Genomic DNA, 16,383 nt, shown 5'->3' on the forward strand with positions numbered 1-16,383 from the left:
TTCCAGGTTTGTTCCCAAACCTTGTTCCTAGTCCAAGAAGACGTTCTGGTTTTTACTCCAGCCGAGACTGAATACAATTCAATAAAATTAATTGAATTCAATTTTCCATCTGGAGCATATTTGTTTTGGCTCTTTAAAGGTCAAATGTGATTTATATCACCCCTGCCCATTTGCTTAGGGCCAAAATGAGTTGCAGAACTACCCTCATTCAGGTGTGTCACCTGAAATGTATCCATGTAGTAGAACAAACGCTGTATGTTCACCATTAATTGATCAACTAGCAAGACCTCATTAATCAGAAATACCAGCCAGCAAGTTGAGGAGAAGCTGTGTAAAGATCTGTTTGCTGAAGTTGTTGGGTATATTTGACACTCAGTAGTTAAAAAATGCCTGAAGAAGCAAGCAGATCTATTGTCATATACTGTATGTCCCGGTACATTATTAGCACTATGTTTTACATCCTCTTTATACTTGCAAATTATATTTAGTAATAAATGTTGCTAGTAAGAAATGTAGTTTGAAAAGCCTGTAATTGCTAGAGATTTATTTAATTCCATAGGAGTAAGTACTTTGTTATTATTATTAATAATAATTATAACAATACATCCTCATATTTACACAGCACTTTGCTTTCCATTTTGAAGCACTTTATATAGTGGTGGAGAACTGCTTCATCCACCTCTGAAGTACAGCCTCCACCTGGTTTAATGAGGAGTATGAGTGATAAATTACTTCATCAGCTGAATTAAGGAAGAACATTAGGAAGGCTAGGCTTTACAAGCCAGAGTGGAATTTACTCAGGACCCGGGTTAAATTTTGAGTCACCCAATATAGTGGTCATTTGGGGATGCACTCATTCCCATTCACCTTTTTTTGTATGTTTGCTGACATTTGAAGGATTCCCTTTAAATGCCCTTGTTAGTGACAGGGCCTGATCTTCATTCAGAAATAAAGAACACTCCGCAGTCTCCCCCTGGCCTCGAGTTACAGCTGGGTGTTGCCACAGCAACCACTACCTGTTCCTCAGCACAGCAGGAAGAGAGAAAAATCAGCACTTCCTGCAGACAAGGGCCTTTGGAAGACAGCTGCTATCTATCTGCACTGGCCTTCTGGGTAGAGTGTGGAAGAGTGAAAGGAGAGAAGGAGTGGAATGGAACAAAATGGCAGAAGAGGAGTGACAGAGACAGGCGGATGGCATACCAGATACATTAATGGGGATGATGTGGGCTTGAACACCGCGGCCTAGGTTCCAGCGTGGCCTCTCCGATCCTGGCAGCTCGAATGTCTTGCTCCAGCCTGGGGGGTGCCTGTCTGGGGTGTGGGGCGAGCTGGAGTCTGAGTCCGGCAGGCGGGTTCCTACTGTTGTGGTCTCATCCCCACACACCTGCTTCACGGCTGGCTGCCGGTGAAGAGACACAAACTTTTGTTGGCGTATTTACACAGGATCACAAAGCACAGCGTTTTGAAGAGGGGGGGGGGGATTAGAGTGTCTGTGCTTAGAGAAGTCTCCCAAAAGAAAGCCAGAAAAGTTTTCTTCCAAAGAAAATGATTTAGCTACGCTTTCTTGTTGCCTGTTAACCTCATTGTTTTCTTCCACCTTATTTGCACAGCCCAGGTGTTAGTAACTGTGTCGCTTCTTCTGGTTTGGTTTTTGGTTTTAAGAAGCAACTGACCAAAGAACAGCAACATGGTGTGAAATCTTCCATTTTTTTCACAAGCTGTGCAGTTTTGTCTCCTTCAGTTTAATCACTTTTAAATTACCACCCGCTTATTTCTTAGATCCCCTAATTATTATACAGTAGCAAGTAATAATGAATTCAGCACTGCCATTTACTGTGAAATATATATGGGTCTGGGATTTTGTCCACAACTCTTGATTTATGTTACATATCTGCTGATGTGCACTGTGGTAACCTACATTTCAGCTGGATGGCTGGGTAATAAAATAAGAAATTAACTCTTTTAACGACCGGAATCATTTCAAGTTCAGACCACCTCTGTATACCTGGCCTGTAGCACACAACAAGCCCTCTTCAGAAATCCAACATGTTCTGAAGCACAAAACCTATAATCATCTCTCAAAAAATCAAATTTGTTGTATCTTGGTCTTAAAAAAATAACAACTCATATGTTGGCTTGTTCTCTGCAATTGCTTGAAATCTGTTTTTTATAGAAGAAGATTTTATGACCAAATGCAAATGCCAGTGTTTCAGTTGATTCTTAAAAAGTTTTTTAATAAAGAATTAGAAATTAGAATCATACCAGCAAGTAATTAAAAATAACATAATAAAAGACATTGAAAAATGTTTAAAAATACTTGGGTCTGAAAGAACCTCAATTTCGACATTCAGCATTAAATCACTGCAGATGGAAGCACAGAAGTAATGAATCTGGCATCACTGCCAGTTTTTGCTGTTTTCTATTCCGGGTTAACACTGTGATCTGGAATGACAACTCAACTTCTCCAAATTATCCAAAGAGAAAGCAAACAAAATACCAAATTCCAGTGGGATTTGTTGTGATACTGAGCTGAGTTCAGCCCTGGCCCCCAACCCAGTTCCTCAATTTAAATGTGCAAATTCTTCTACAAAATGTGAAGTGACAGAGCCGTGACACGGCAACAGAGTGAAGAGCAACCTACCAGGAAGACAAACTCTGTCCGCTTGCTGCTCGCTGCTAGAGGAGATCTGCTTTGGGAAGTGTCCTCGGAGCTCTGGGAAGAAGGATGTCGGAACGTCTGCCCTGTAACTTTGTGGTCGTACAGCTGCTCCTCGAATTCTTTGTGAAGATAACGGAAGACAGGAAACACACTTAGGTGGTTTGAAAATGCATAGCGTGTTCCACCCACACACACACACAGTTCTTGATTTTGGCTCCCTCCAGGCCTTGTAAACAGCCAGATTAACATTTCACGCCTTACACCCCCCACCCCCACCCCGACCCTCCCTCCTGAGGCCCCACCCTTAACTCTGCCACCTCATTGGCTCCTGTCCCTCACACAGACTGGAGAAAAGTGAACTTGCTCTCTAGCAAAATATGGATGCCAAACTCCTGGTGCCTGGTTGCCTAGCAATGCTAGGCAGCAGAAAACAATAGCAAACCTCTCAAGTCAACAAAAGCCCAGCAAACCCCCAGATCACTTCAGGACATGTCTCTGGGACCAGTCTGAGGGGAAAAAAATCCATTCTGACCATGACATTATTCAGTCATGGAGGGGTATGAATTGGAGGAGATTGTGATGCAATTCAAAAATTGACAACTGTTTCTTGTCTGTCAGAGATAGTGAACTCTTCCTAGTGCTGCAAAATCTGCTATAAAATGACAGTCCTCATGCATATGTGTAGTCTTGCATATAATGAAGATGCTGCTGCAAAACTTTAGCTGCAGCTGAGGTGTTTCAATGCTTAGACAAAAGAAAAGAGCCAGATGGTTACAAAACCATCTTTCAGTTCTGTGAATATGTGCATTCAGTTATGAAGAGTATCATTAGTACAATACAACTCACTGAAACTGAATTATTTCTCTTACTGTATCCTCCTAGTATGTTTGACTGCCCTACATGTGTGCACTACATACACTTGAATACACAGTATAATGAATTTGAAAGACTTTCAAAACAAAATCATAGAGTAATTTGATCCCCGATATATTGTATTTTCATAAATGAACCAAAACTCTTTTCACTTACAAGCACTAACTACATATTGTATATTATACTGTATATATTAATATTATTTAATATTATTGTATGTATAACGCTGTTTTGTAAAGGTTTAATAATAGATGTATTTATTTTTCTTTTGTACTTCACTCTGGATCAACACCTGTCCAAGGTCCAAAATACATTTGACTGGACTAGAAATAAGATAGTGAATGACTGGTAATGCAATATTATTTTACTAGCAGAGTTTCTCATAACCTTTGCTATTTTTGGGCCAGACTTGCCCAACCCTTCCGAAAAGGCCCCTGCCTGAGTTTTTGTCCACTTTTCTACGGGTTTGCTTTTTAAAGCTTATCTAAACTGAAAAACATTTACTGTAGCAACGGAAGGATATTTTGAAATGTGTTCTTTTCTGTGTTGCTTTTCACAATCATGTTAGCAACTGAAAAGTGAAGAGTTGGTGCTCAGACTTGTGGGTCATTCCTGTATTTCTCTTGAAGAAAAAAATGTAGTTTTCATGAAATTAACTTAAAACAAACAGGCCAAATCCTTCACCTGGCAGTGCCTTAACATTGTAACAGCTCTCAACATAACAACACCCCCAGAATCTCAAAGAATCTTCCCAGATTATGGATTAAAAAACTTTAGGAGGGATACAAAAATTTAAAGGGCAGATTTTCCAAATGTGTGTTATCAGTGTTAATTTAGCCTAAAGATGTATTTTAAACTGTATCAACTTTGAAACAAAAAAGTTGAAAACCACTTCTGTATAAAATTAACCAACCATGTAAAAGAAACTATCCTTAATATAGATGACAAAAGGGAATGTTCTGATTTTAAATAGATTATAAGAACATACAGTAAGTAAGGTTATAAAGGAGAGGGCATCTGTAACAAGCTATCCAGCCATTTTGCTTAAACCAATACCCAAGCTTCTTTTAAAAAATGGCTTGACAAAATGCTTGGATCAATTAGTTACTAGCAACTAATTGCCTTTCACTGTTCACTGTTGATTTGCAAAGAAGTCCAATATGTTGACTTTGTTGAATACTTTAAGATTGCTTACTTAAGGACCCTTGAAGTCTTCTCTGATCAAAATGTAAAAGGTTCAGCTCTTTTAGTTGGTCAGTGTAGTTGGACATTCCTTTTGAGTCCAAGAATGTATCTTTTTGCTCGTCGCTAAACTGACTGCAGATCTGACTAAAACTTTACGCAATATTCTACATGAGATCTAGTGCATAAATACACAAATTTCATGTCATTTTCATACACATTCTAAGAATTTAACTACATATTGAAACATTCTGGTTGGCATGTTCCTCATTCTATATCTATAGTTTAAAAAAAGCTCCTCTGACTTGATAAAATTTAATCTACAGTGTTTGTCTGCCATTAAGTCATCTGCAAACTTCACTTGTTAACTAACTCCACAGAAACGTGTATAAATTAGGCAGAGCCGTCATCTTAATTAATATCTTCATTTGTAAAACTGGAAAGTTTGCTCAGTTTACTCACCAATAAACCTTTTACCAGATTTGGATAAAATACCAGATAGCATTCTGCAGTGTGTCTAGTAAACCTCAGTATAACAATTTGCTTTTATTTTAAGACTTTGTTTTAATAATGCTGCAATGGTTTGGGCTTGTATTATCTTTGTCCAGTTCCTTATGATTGCTTAAATACATCTTGGCAGCTTTAAACATTAATGGAATTTTATTCAACTCTAAAGCATTTTGTGAGCTCTGTTTCGGAAATGTGACTACTAGGACCTTAAGAAATGAAGTGTGGAAAGAAAAAGAATGCACTTACAATAATAAAAACACAGGCACATTTTTTAAAAGAGCACACGTAAGAAAGCTGAAATGTATGTAGCATATGTATTTAATTATTTCTCCCAGGTTAAACGTTTTAAAACAATATCTTATTAAAAAGAAAGGACAATGAAATAACTTTTAATTTTTTTTTTGCTTTAGCCGACAACAGCACGTCATCTCTCAATCTGCTAATTTGATCTATTGATCCCAAAAGTCCCCAAGGAAAAAAAAAAACTTTAGTACATTCTGAGCTCTCACTCTATCTGAAGTCACTGCAGGTGCAAGAGCCCAGGATGAGGTCTAAGGTTAATGTATTACAGTCAAGAACGTTCAGTTATAGAGCACTGTGCATACACTACCTACAAGCTGCACCCTGGAAGCCTACCTATTCCTTTTAAAACCAACTGAAATGATTCACTCACCAAGCTTGAAAAGCCACAGTGACACACGTGGACCAGTCTTTACCACGGCAAACAATCTGGAGAGCCCACAGCAGACGTAAAGGTTTTCTTGCCACAGCTTTTTACTGGCTGGCCCTCCTGTTGCCCACAGAGCTCAGCTGAGCACTAATGAGAGAGATCACGGCCCACTGGAACAGGCAACAGGCGTGCTTCTGGTGTGTGGCGCCTCATTGATGCAGAATAATGGCCTGCATTGCTTTTCGGTAATAAGCACTCCACAAACAAGAACTATTCTTCAAAATGGGTCACCCCCCCCCCCCTCTCTCTCACAATACAGTCTCCAGCCATGGGGAAAGTACAGTACCACAGTAGCCTTTACCCCAGCCCAAAAATTTTGTTTGATTACAATCTGCTTTTATGGACTTTGCAACAATGTGCAAAACATAACTTCTAAGTGGATGTACAGTATAAAGTGGGATGAATGTTCGTATACTATATGTACAGTATATAATAAATCCTTTCATATATTTAGATTGATAGTTCCAAATTCTGAAATGCTTTGGTAAAGAAGGATTGAATGTATAGAATGTTTATTTCCCTTATTTCCTACTTGGACCCCTGGCTCATTACTGTTTGCTTGAATGAAGAACAGACAGACATTCATGCTCTGCTAATTCAGAATGAGCCTGTACTGCCAGTATCACATCCAGCCAATGCCTTGTTCTTTTTTCAAAGCTAAAGAAGAAATCAGGGTATGTTTTGTCTAACATAGGCTATTAAAACTCTTAAGAGTATTTTTTTCCATTTACAGATTTTATGTACCCATACTTCACTTTATATCAGCAAAACTGGCACCTGTCTGGAAAGAGCACCCGTTTTCTCTGGGACTGACTGCAGAGTGTCAGATGGGCTTGTGGTGTGCCTACTGTGCACACTACTCAGTGGTGCTACAACCTGGTTAATCTTTAGTGTGTTGGCTGTGATCTACTATAGTAAACCCACCTGACAGATTCTGTTGTGGGTATGGGCTGAGCTCCTGCAAGGTAGCAATGTTCAGACATCGGTGTACTGCTGCCTTGTGAAGTTGTGGTTCTGCCAGCATGTGTGTGGTTCTGTCTGCATTTCACTATCAGTAAGATAGCGAAAGGTTTTATTATTGCGTGCTTTGGCCAGACACATCCAAACATGCAGAACATTTCCTCTGGGATAATTCATAATACCACTAACGCCAAGAGGGGACTTCTTAAATGGCGACAACACTTATATATAATCCAGATATGCAGTGTTACAGATTTTTAATTTCAGTCCAAGCCAAAAAATTATAAACTGTGTTTGATGTAAACGTGGGATATCTCCTGTTACAGTCTGTGAACAAAGCTGGGACCCCAAAATGAGATGGTGCTCTCTTTTCTGGATTTCACCATTTAATCTTTAAGGCAGAATTCTCCATAACAGTGAATTAAAAGACATAATGTCGCAATCACAACCGCAGTTCTTAGCCACTGTGTATCATAGTTCTGTCTTCATACTGAGAACACACTCAGTTTCAGAAATCACAACAAGCCTATCCCCAGATTTCAATAGTGCTAGTTCAATGCTGCAACAAACTCCATTCTGTGTAATGGAAAAAAGAAAGTGGTGTTGTAGAGATCTGAAAATCCAGCTGGCGAAACTACTGTGCAATGAAGCATGTGTAACATTCAAATACTTCTCACATTATTTTTCCTTGGCAGCCTTGTGGAACCTTTCTGGTGCAATTAGCAACAATGAAAAGCTAATCAGTAACAGCAGTGAAAGATCATAAATAAAATGTACAATACAACACAAAGAAAGAACAAAGATGGAATATAAGCTACAATATGCTGTTATACACTGCTGTTATAAACTACAGTACCTTTCATTAACAAAAGGGGACATTGCATAGCCTCATCATCTAACATTCAGTTGCTCCTGGGGAGTAGATAGACAGTCTCAGGACTTGCTCTTTCCAGCTAGAAAGGCACATAAAGGCAAGCTCGTGTCAAAAATCCCTGCTTTTAAATAAGGAACTTCTAACTTGTTTGTCCTTCCTAGCTGTACTGCTCTGAAGACTGATAGTAACCACACAGTGAGTCACTCACAAACAGGGCTGGGAACTGGACTTGTATTTAGTAAAACAAATGACTTGGGAAGTCTGGAATGGCTTGGTAAGCAGCTAAACATCAGTTCTTGTCTGAATTCTTCCTGGCTTAAGAAGAAAGGCCATATTTAGTTTTTAAAAAAGTATTTTTTTTTTTCAAGTAACTCTTGAAATGCAGGTTATTTTTCACTCGCCTTAACGGCCTCATCTAAACCTGCACAGGTCATGGCAAAAGCTGGGCCATGAAAAATCTGACATAAATAATGATGCAGCTTACAGGTACAGAGACAGATGTGCATGTAAACTGTTGTACTAGGTAAGGCTCTGGAATGAATGAGGTAAACAGTTATCTACAGTGTGTTCCTGCAGCTGTAGGTCTCACACATATCTCTCGCAGTAAATGCCAATATATCGAAGATATACCAGCCCAGCTGGTACTGGAATTCTGTAACAGCCCCGGGCAGAGAACAGTGAAGCGCATTACAACATCTCTCCATTCATGTCTTACCTGGTGAAGAATTAAAACACCTCGACAGGCAGCGAGAGGAAGAGTGTCCCCTCTTTTTTAGCCCAGCAGGACACACGGTGAGGCTCGTTACTGGTTTCAGCATGACTGAATGAATGAATAAGTCTTTTCAAATTATATGAGATGTCAAAAATAAAAGAAGGGCAGGGGGAGGCGGTCAGAGAGAAGGATGAAAGGCAAGCCTTGAGCCTCCTACCCTCCCTCGGGCTCTCGTGAACAACCCAAGCTGCGAAATAAACAAGAGGGACAAACGGACCGAGAAATGAATGAAAAAAAACAAACCCCAGCATCCTCCTACCTTGCAGCAAGCTCTGGAGATTGAGCTGTGCCTCCTGATGCAGCTCCTCCACACACTCCGGCCTACTCGAGGAGCTGAACACATTCACATGCTGTTGCCATGACGATCTGAAGTGGGCCGTTCTCTTGCTCTCCGAGTCCAAGTTAGTGGCAGCTGTAGGGGGAAATGGAATTTCAATATGTATAGATATGTACAGTGATGCGGACGTGGCAAAGTAGAAAACGCGCACAAGGGCAGGGAGAGGGAGAGGAGGGGGCCCAGGGAGCACACATGCACCCCACTGGAGCGGTCCACTTTGTCAGCGCCTGAAAACAGGGTCACACAAGGAAGCAAGAGGCTCTATGCTAGCTCCATCTGTGATCGGGCTGACCCAAACGAGTTCAGGCTGAGTAAGAGAGTCAGGGGACACAAAAGAAGTTAAGTGTCTTTGGAGCTGGGATAGTAAAAGGAAGCCCCTCTTTACACTAAGATTTGTGAGTATTTGAATAAGAAACTATCTACTGATCACCTGGAGACTAATTACCAAGAATTCTTCAAGGAGCAGCTACAGTAGGTGATAGACAAGCTTCTGACAAAAAATAACCATGACACTATTACCTAACACTTTAAGTTCTGTCCTAGGTTTACCATGCCTTTACTCTACAGTTAAGTTTAGTTGGTTTACTTAGTTTTGAATCATAAACTATTTTTCTGCTCAAGTATTTCCACTAATTTCCATGAGAACCTGTGAACAAACCAGACATGTCAGGAGATCTTCGCAATATCTTACCTCCCTAAACTGACTGTAATATTTATATAACTGGATTCCCAAAGTTTAAATATCACAACAAAATGTATAAAATGCCCAAAGGAACTTTCAAAGTATCAACCCGACTTTAATATACATATAACTGATGGGTTTTTTTTCTACCTAATAAATCGTAGTCCAAATGCATGCTGTTCCAAAGGAAATAATGTTTTAATCACTGGTTGTTCTTTTTAATGTGTCTTAGGTCTAGAAATCCACACTTCAGGTGTTTGGAAAATGTTTTTGGTATAGGCTGGTTAAGTCTCAGAGTTGGAGAAAAAAATATAGTTCCCACAATCACCTTCTGTCACCTGATGCTACCGTCAAGGTCAAAGGTCACAGGGCACATATAGGAAAGAAACATGGACCTTTGGTGTCCTGTGGCAAGAGCAAAGTCACAGCTGCTGAGTGGGCAGTAAGAGAGAGAGCATAACTGACAGGGAGGCAAGCAACGCCTGCGTGCGGAGGCCGGGAGCGAGTCTCAGACAGAAACAGAGACAGAGAAAGGTCAGCGGACCGAGAAGACAGAGCAGTTTGATTTATGAACTGCAGTAAAAGTCTTTTGCTTTTTATTGTTAATTTTGAATAGCTAATAGCTTAGCTGTCTGGAAGGGACTTAAGTATTGGAGCTTCAAAGACAGAACTAGACTTTTGTTTTGCTTTTGGCAAATATTTATGTAACTGAAAAGAGAATAATACAAATAATAAACACACATCTGCACCAGGGTCAAAACGCCTACGTTGTCTCAAAGCCCCCCCCTTTCCAAACTACAGGACTGGAGAAATGATCTCAGCGTGTCACAGTACTTCCACATCAAATGTCTTAAATATGCTGCTTTTCTATTTCAGATCACAACTAAGAATCATTTTTTAAGCAGGAGCAGAAGTATCCAAGAAACAGAACTCCATTCCACAATAAATAAAAAAAAGCTACACATCTTTACTATAGTTTACCTATTATAAACTGAAACGTTTTCTTGACAGGGAGTATTTTACACTTAGGCTACCCAATCCCAGGCCCTGGGATTGATTTCAGATTTTGTTCTGATCAGAAACAACACCTTGTGGGATGTTCATGTACTTCATGTACTCCCACAGCCATTGGTCTTTTTCGTATCGGACATCTTGTTAATCAGCTTCACTCTGGCCTTGACAAAACTCATGGAAGGAAGGCCCAGGCAGGCCTTCAATTTTAGCTCCCCTGTTTGATTAACCTGTTGTAAACAAGTTTGAATGTCTGTTAACAGGGACATTCTGCTTTATGGGCTCTGGTCTTTTGGATGAGACAATCAACCTGTATAATGTTTACAAGGGCATTTAAAAGCTCAGGGGTGACATGGAGAAATTCTACATAGATTCATTAAGCCCGAACTTCTTAAGAAGTTACATCTACACAAAAACAAAAACAAATCTCAGCCAGTTCCCACAACAACAAATGGGGGAGGGCTTACAAGAGGAGACTTCAACTTTGATCATGGAGAGGTGGTATGGTAAGAACAAATAAGCAGGTTTGGAAAGGAGAGAACCGGGAGAACAGACTGTCACTGCAGTTTAGGTCTAAGCACAGAGAGAGTATGGGAAAGTTCTGAAGTGAGGGAGGTAGGGGTTTCTCCAGAAAACACTGCTGTGTGGTGTCCTGACGCAGATCTGAGGTCAGTTCCATTCAGTGTATAAATACAGTGCAGTAGGAATAAAAGAGCATAAGAGAGGTTATAAACGTCAGGGGATCGCGTGTCCCATTTTGGCCTTTGGAAGAAGTAGCTGCTTGAGCCAAGAATCTCATCCAGCCTTGTCTTGAAAGATGTCAGGGTATCTGACACAACAAGATGGCTGGGCAGCTTGTTGATCACTAAAATGCTCCTTTAGTCATCACTGCTAATTAATCTCCAGGAGATCAGTATATACTAGTACTTTTTTTCCCAACTACACAAGCATTTTAGAATGAAGAGGGACTTCTTTTTTCTGTCCTACCGACAGTGACACTCATCTTCCTTTTGTGTCTTCTTTGGAGGATTTGTTCCTGAGCCTGAACTAATTGACTCTCTCAATTCCTGATTCAGAATCAGGAAATCATTTTATGTTCCAGGCACAAGAAGTTAAGTTCCTATTACTTTCCAGTGAAAAACTTTTTACCACAACCCATAGGATAAAGAGGTGCCCCCTGTCCGGAAGCACACACAATTCTTGAAATGTGGTCGTTAACCATTTGATTAAAATAATTAATCTTTTATGATGATTTTTTGAATCCCTAAAGAGGACATATAATTTCCTCTATTTGTAACCATTACTACTATTCCTTGTTCAGAAAATTCTAACTTGTAAGCTACCTAAGATCAAACTTTTCTAAATCCATGTTGACTATTCCCTAGAAACCTTGCTTGTAAATGATCCACACTGGGATAAGCTGTCCAGCAGATCCCATGGGAGTCTTCAAGAACAGGTCATTTACTTCCCTGCCTCCTTTTTTACAAAAATTAGTGCAGGCACAGTTTGTTATTACTATTTTATTTATGATCCTCATTATCTCAAGCCATTCATTTACAGTAGTTCAGGTGGGTAGCTGCGTCAGCATGCGTAGGCTGCAAAGGAACAAGTAATAGGTTTATTCCATGCTGAAAAAAAAAGAAGAAAGAAAACACAATGTTTCGGCCGTGGAGCCTTCTTCAGCTGTGAGCACCTCTGTGTTTTCTTTCTTCTTTTTTTCAGCATGGAATAAACCTATTACTTATTCATTCACAGTGGCCACAGGAACAATTGGTATCCATGTTTTTAAGACCTCCTAAGAAAGGACACAGTTTCACGCCTCAATTTACAGGCAACAGACATTTGCTAAACTTACACTATTGCTTAATGACTCTGGTAACACTTTCTACCAAGATTTGCTAATCACACTGTATAATTTCACAACAAGCAAGCTACTAAGCCATAATGATGTCTAAATACAGCATTTAAAATGAAAACAGAATAACATTTATCAATAACCACACAACTAATTATGAGCAAAATAAATGATAAAATACAGTAAGAAAATAATACAGTTCCCAAGTTCGGGACACCCTAGTGTTGTACCGTTATGCTGACAAAGAGTATAACACATTTTTAAGGACAGCTGACTGCTCATTGAAAGAACCTGTTGAATGAATCACAGCTCCTCTTAATGAGTAATTAGCACTCAGAGGGATAGAAATTCCACTTGAGGGAAAGGAGCAAAAGTGATAAACTCTGGGTGTGATTGGAGTAAACTACAGCAGTCTGAATCTAGACTTTAGTGTGGTAGGAGAGGGTGTATAAGTGATGTACTGTATAGAGTTTGACCAGAGCTGTACTGAGCTGGTTTACAGGCCTGTGAGACTTGGCAAATGTGGGATAATTGAGAAAATACAGCTTAGTCTGTACAGAGGTGCTGGACAGGTGTCTGTTGGATAGTTTTTCAGGCTCCGTGTAGTTCTAGTTCACTGCAGAGGATCACGCTGGACGAGTTGATGTCGGGCTGATACGAGGTGGTGGTGTCTAGGGTTGGATGGTGCTGGTCAATGCCACCTTAATATGAGAAACTGAGATTACACAGATGGGTGGTCTAGGATTGTAACTGGTGAAAGCCTCCCAACTGCCTGCACCTCTGTAGGGGGTGGGGGGTGGTACTTGTTTTTTCAAAGTGTGTTGTCTCTGGCCAAACAGGATCTGCTGGAAGCATTCTGTGGGTTGCTATTCAAGATTAACTGCTTAAGTCATTGTAGGGCTTAATTTTAAGATGGAGAAGTGGTGTTAAGGTTAAAACACAGTTTAATACAGTGTTTCCTTGAGGAAAAAACGTATTTAGTGACTGTTGCAAATGGGTGACATGGAATAAGTTATCTAAAAAAATCTAAAATCAACAATGTTTTTATGTAGTCACTCATTTTTTAGTTTTTCTCTGTTCAATATTTCATTCTCATAGATTGTCACATGCCTGGCAAGGCAGACTCTAAGCCATAGGGAAATAAACTAATCAATAAGGAAATTCAAAAAATAGATTAATGCAAAGCAGTATTACAAAGAACGTTATCATTCATGAGTGTTATCACCATAGCAAACGTCTAACTGTCAGTTTAGGGACTTGTCCTGTCTCAAGGTATTCCAGAATTAAGGGGCCAGGTGGCAGCTCTCCGTGTGTCTCAGAACATGTAGATCTTAAACTCATGCCAGCTCATTCACTGGCACAGACGTTCCTGCTCTGCATTTCTCTGCCCTCCCCTCCAAAAAAAAATCTTACCCTGAAATCATCAGGGCCTGATCAGTAAGATTCTTGTCCTTGCAGAGGGTGACCAATAACTACAGGGTTTCCTGTTCTTCAATAGCTGTTCATAAAAAGTACCAATTTGCAGGAGAGATAAATTAAAAATATCTACAAAAATCTGTCATCTGTGTAGTGCTGCAGGCAGATAAACCAGTCAGTTCTACTTAGCCAAAGTGGCATAAAAAAGGAGAAGTTGGGAGGCTAACTTGTTTTTGTACAGAAAAGGGAGTGGCTGTGAAGCCTATTGCAGAGTCTGTATAAACCAACAGACACACACTGTAGCCAGACATCTCTCTTAGAATTACAGTGGGTTAAGAATCCACATAGGAACAAGTAGTAGGTTTATTCCATGCTGAAAAAAAAGAAGAAAGAAAACACAACGTTTCGGCCGAATCCACATAGGCAGCTTGGAGTAGCAGGAGAGAAGGAAAAGCTGCCACTACCACCTCTACCACAAGAGGGAGCATGTGTACTACAGGGAGTTTGTCAGGACACCACAGAGCCAGCACTTTTCTAAAGGCACTCCTCATCATCTTGGGCAACTTCTGCCTCAGATTGGAAAATGGCTCTCAGCACTGACTTGCGCAACTCTAGTGCCCTGAAAGAAGGTTGTTCACACAGTATCTGAATAGTCTGGTGATTTGGTCTGCCGGCCCACTGCTCTTTCCATGTGAGCATCAACACTCTGCCCTTTGGTGTTCAGTGGTCGGTAGTTGCCATACTGTATCTCCAGCTTTAATATAACTTTTCCACAAGCCATCAGTGAGGGACACATTTCATTACAAAGGGAGCTCACATCCAAATATGTCTGGGTTCATGAAGATAATCTTAACAGTCTAGAATAGTCTGTAGTCTGTAAGTACAGTATATGCTATTTGTCTCCATGTATAGTTGTGTATGTAGTTCTTATGTATGTGTAGAATACCAAATTGAATGGCTGTCTGCAATATCAGAACCTTGTGCATTCAGTGTAATCTGGAAAAGTATCAATATAATCACTCTACACCTCTATATACTGTACAGTGTATCGTGTATGTGCTGTATAACCAGACTTACCCTCAGAGCTAGCAGTATATAATGATAAGTATGTTTCTTCTTGAGAAAATTAAGAAATGCTGGTCATGGCTTTTCACATATATAAGTATGCCTGTACTGCTCTAAGTTTGAGTGGCTTGCTCAGCTAAGGTTAAAAAAGAATATGCAATAGGCAAGCACATATTTGTTTGTGAGATTTATTTCAATCAAGAGCTACCTTTGATAACATTACTGCTTGCTGGTTTGGTGTGAGGCCCAGGTATCCTCAGTGCAGCAAGAACCACAGTGTCATGTTAGCTTTTAAAATATAAAACACAGTGGCATTCATCATCTCACTAACTGTTATAATACATCTCATCTCATTTTCAATGAGGGAAAACAGGATTCAATGGAGGAAATAACAGAAAAGCACAATGTGTATGTTGTCAGTTAACAGTTAACATGCACTTTGAAGTTAAGATGTTCAGCTGCCAAGATGGTGTAATGATGTAATGTTGACATAGAGCCTGCAAAAGCTGCTCACAACTAAAATATTCTCTATCTGGTCTGTGCTTTCCAAACACATTTATTAAAACAAAAACAGCCCCCCAGAAGCAGCCTTACTGAGTGTTACAATCTTATCCACTGTAATTTACCATAATCAGAGACTCTTTACCAAGCTGCCTTACGTTACCATGGTTTCAAAGACTGTATTCAGCAGTGCCTCCATACTGAACCTGTAGAAGGGACAGCCTGCACTGAAGGCAGAATAAAATGCAGGGAGAATCTATTATTCTGTTTTGTTCTTGTTTCACAATCATCTTATACGCAGAGGAGTCCCTTATTTCACACCAGCATTTTGTGGAACTCGCAGATTAAGACTGATGACATCGTTTATGTGCCTCTCAGAAAGCACAATACAGTTCTCTTTCCAAGTTCAGGGACTAACCTCCTAACGATGAAAACGGCAGTGTGATTGATTCAAGCACAGAGCAGGTTTACAGCATTTGAGAGCAAAATGACTTAATAGATTTAAAGAGTTCAGGGTCTAACAGGAAAACCCAACAGAGATTTTCTTTTTTGCCTTTGAATTCTACTGAAGATTTGAAGACATGTTGGGTGCAGCAAAAGAGGGAACTGAAACTGTAGATGCCGCCTTTGTTTTTGTTTTCAGCACAGAACAGGAGTGTGGCTGCTACTGTAAGTAACGTTATGTGACCAGGGGAGGCTGCAGTACAACACCTGATGTGGGAAAGCTAAGAGCTCACCCCAGAAAAAGAGCTGTCATCCAGAAAAATGGATCATATCTGAAATAAGGAACAGAAGTATATTTGGTGGCCAGATTTGAAAAACGTTTATGTAACTGGGCATTGAGTCACCATGCGCCTGACGTTTTGAAACAGTACCCCCAGAAGGATCAACTCTCATTTCAGAGGGGTGTGGTCAGAAAATCACTTTGTGTCACTTCCTTGGCCCCTGTGTTCAGT

At 40.1% G+C, this 16,383-nt stretch overlaps 1 protein-coding gene across 5 annotated transcripts in view; it reads right to left on the minus strand.

Moving 5' to 3' along the window:
* nhsl2 (NHS-like 2) overlaps window positions 1-16,383 on the minus strand; it is a 100,830-nt gene that overhangs the window by 12,163 nt on the left and 72,284 nt on the right. For all 5 annotated transcript variants that reach the window (XM_015351330.2, XM_015351331.2, XM_015351333.2 and 2 more), the window contains exons 2-4: window positions 8,820-8,972; window positions 2,642-2,778; window positions 1,201-1,399 (exon numbers count right to left, since the gene is read on the minus strand). In XM_015351330.2, the coding sequence (XP_015206816.2) occupies window positions 1,201-1,399; window positions 2,642-2,778; window positions 8,820-8,972 (489 nt within the window). The remainder of the gene's footprint in view (window positions 1-1,200; window positions 1,400-2,641; window positions 2,779-8,819; window positions 8,973-16,383) is intronic.

The sequence above is a fragment of the Lepisosteus oculatus genome, chromosome 8 (assembly GCF_040954835.1).
Source record: "Lepisosteus oculatus isolate fLepOcu1 chromosome 8, fLepOcu1.hap2, whole genome shotgun sequence".
Classification (NCBI taxonomy): Eukaryota; Metazoa; Chordata; class Actinopteri; order Semionotiformes; family Lepisosteidae; genus Lepisosteus; species Lepisosteus oculatus.